Source organism: Protopterus annectens, chromosome 8.part1, assembly GCF_019279795.1.
Source record: "Protopterus annectens isolate FY-2018-M chromosome 8.part1, PAN1.0, whole genome shotgun sequence".
Classification (NCBI taxonomy): domain Eukaryota; kingdom Metazoa; phylum Chordata; order Ceratodontiformes; family Protopteridae; genus Protopterus; species Protopterus annectens.
This window is the reverse complement of record NC_056742.1, coordinates 513,579,976-513,581,597: the sequence shown is the minus strand read 5'-3', so window position 1 is coordinate 513,581,597 and position 1,622 is coordinate 513,579,976. Positions and strand designations below refer to the sequence as shown.

General features: G+C 41.2%; 1 protein-coding gene across 1 annotated transcript; it reads right to left on the bottom strand.

The window, feature by feature from the left end:
* Positions 1-826: 826 nt before the first annotated feature.
* LOC122810169 (uncharacterized histidine-rich protein DDB_G0274557-like) lies at positions 827-1,408 on the bottom strand. The gene has a single exon (XM_044081647.1). It carries the CDS (start codon positions 1,406-1,408, stop codon positions 827-829), a length of 582 nt encoding a protein of 193 aa, XP_043937582.1.
* Positions 1,409-1,622: the final 214 nt, after the last annotated feature.

The following is a 1,622-nucleotide window of genomic DNA, read 5'->3' as shown; positions in this document are numbered from 1 at the left end:
GGAAACGGTCTAGTTAAGTGAATTACATAAAGTCACAAAGAATCATACCCTGCACTTTGGGTATAGTAAGCAAGAGTCTTAATTGTCCACACCAACTGCCAGACATAAATTAACTGTTTTTGTTTTCTTCAGTAAATCACTTAGGAATGCAGTCAGTCAGTCCCAGAATTTCAACCTGTTTATGGTTCAGAACATACATTTTAAAGAAAACCTGTTCTGTTAACTTTTTAAGTGATTTAGAGTAGGTCTGCTCTTATCTGTTCCTAGTTTTGCAGAACATCTCTGATTTTGCCTTATATTTATGCACTGCCCTTGAGCATTTCACTTAACCAGATAGTTCTTTGGGACAACTAGAAATTTTAGCTAGGCTTCTGATGGTCCACTGGATGGTAAGCATGTTAACTAACTAGGAAACAGTACTTATAGCATAAAGGAAGGGAATCAATAGTAGTAAATAGAAGCATCGCCATATGAGCCATGTTCTTTGGTGCATCATTGTATGAGCTGTGTTCTTTGGGTGCAGCATCATATGAGCTGTGTTCTTTGGGTGCATCATTATATGAGTCGTGTTCTTTTGGTGCAGCATCATATGAGCCGTGTTCTTTGGATGCAGCATCATGTGAGCCCTGTTCTTTGGGTGCAGCATCATATGAGCCATGTTCTTTGGGTGCATCATTGTTATGAGTGATGTTCTTTGGGTGCATCATCATATGAGCCATGTTCTTTCAGTGCAGCATCATATGAGCCGTATTCTTTGGATGCAGCATCATGTGAGCCCTGTTCTTTGGGCGCAGCATCATATAAGCCATGTTCTTTGAGTGCAGCATCATATGAGCTGTGTTCTTTGGGTGCAGATCATATGAGTAATTTTCTTTGGGTGCAGCATCATATGAGTGATGTTCTTGGGGTGCATCATCATATGAGCCGTGTTCTTTGGGTGAAGCATCATATGAGCCATGTACTGTGGGTGCATCATTGTATGAGTCATGTTCTTTGGGTGCATCATGGTATGAGCCATGCTCTTTGGGTGCATCATTGTATGAACCATGTTCTTCAGTTGCATCATTATATGAGTGGTATTCTTTGGGTGCATCTTCATATGAGCCGTGTCCTTTGGGTGCAGCATCATATGAGCCATGTTCTTTGGGTGCAGCATCATATGAGTGAAATTATTTGGGTGTATCATCATATGAGCCATGTTCTTTGGGTGCAGCATCATATGAAACGTGTTCTTTGAGTGCAGCATCATATGAGTGATGTTCTTTGGGTGCATCATCATATGAGCTGTGTTCTTTGGGTGCATCATCATATGAGCCATGTTATTTGGGTGCAGCATCATATGAGCGGTGTTCTTTGGGTGCATCATCATACAAGTCATGTTCTTTGGCTGCATCATTGTATGAGCCATGTTATTTGGGTGCATCATCATATGAGACATGTTCTTTGGGTGCAGCATCATATGAGTGATGTTCTTTGGGTGCATCATCATATGAGCTATGTTCTTTGGGTGCATCATCATATGAGCCATGTTCTTTGGGTGCAGCATCATATGAGCGGTGTTCTTTAGGTGCATCATCATACAAGTCATGTTCTTTGTCTGCATCATTGCATGAGCCATGTTC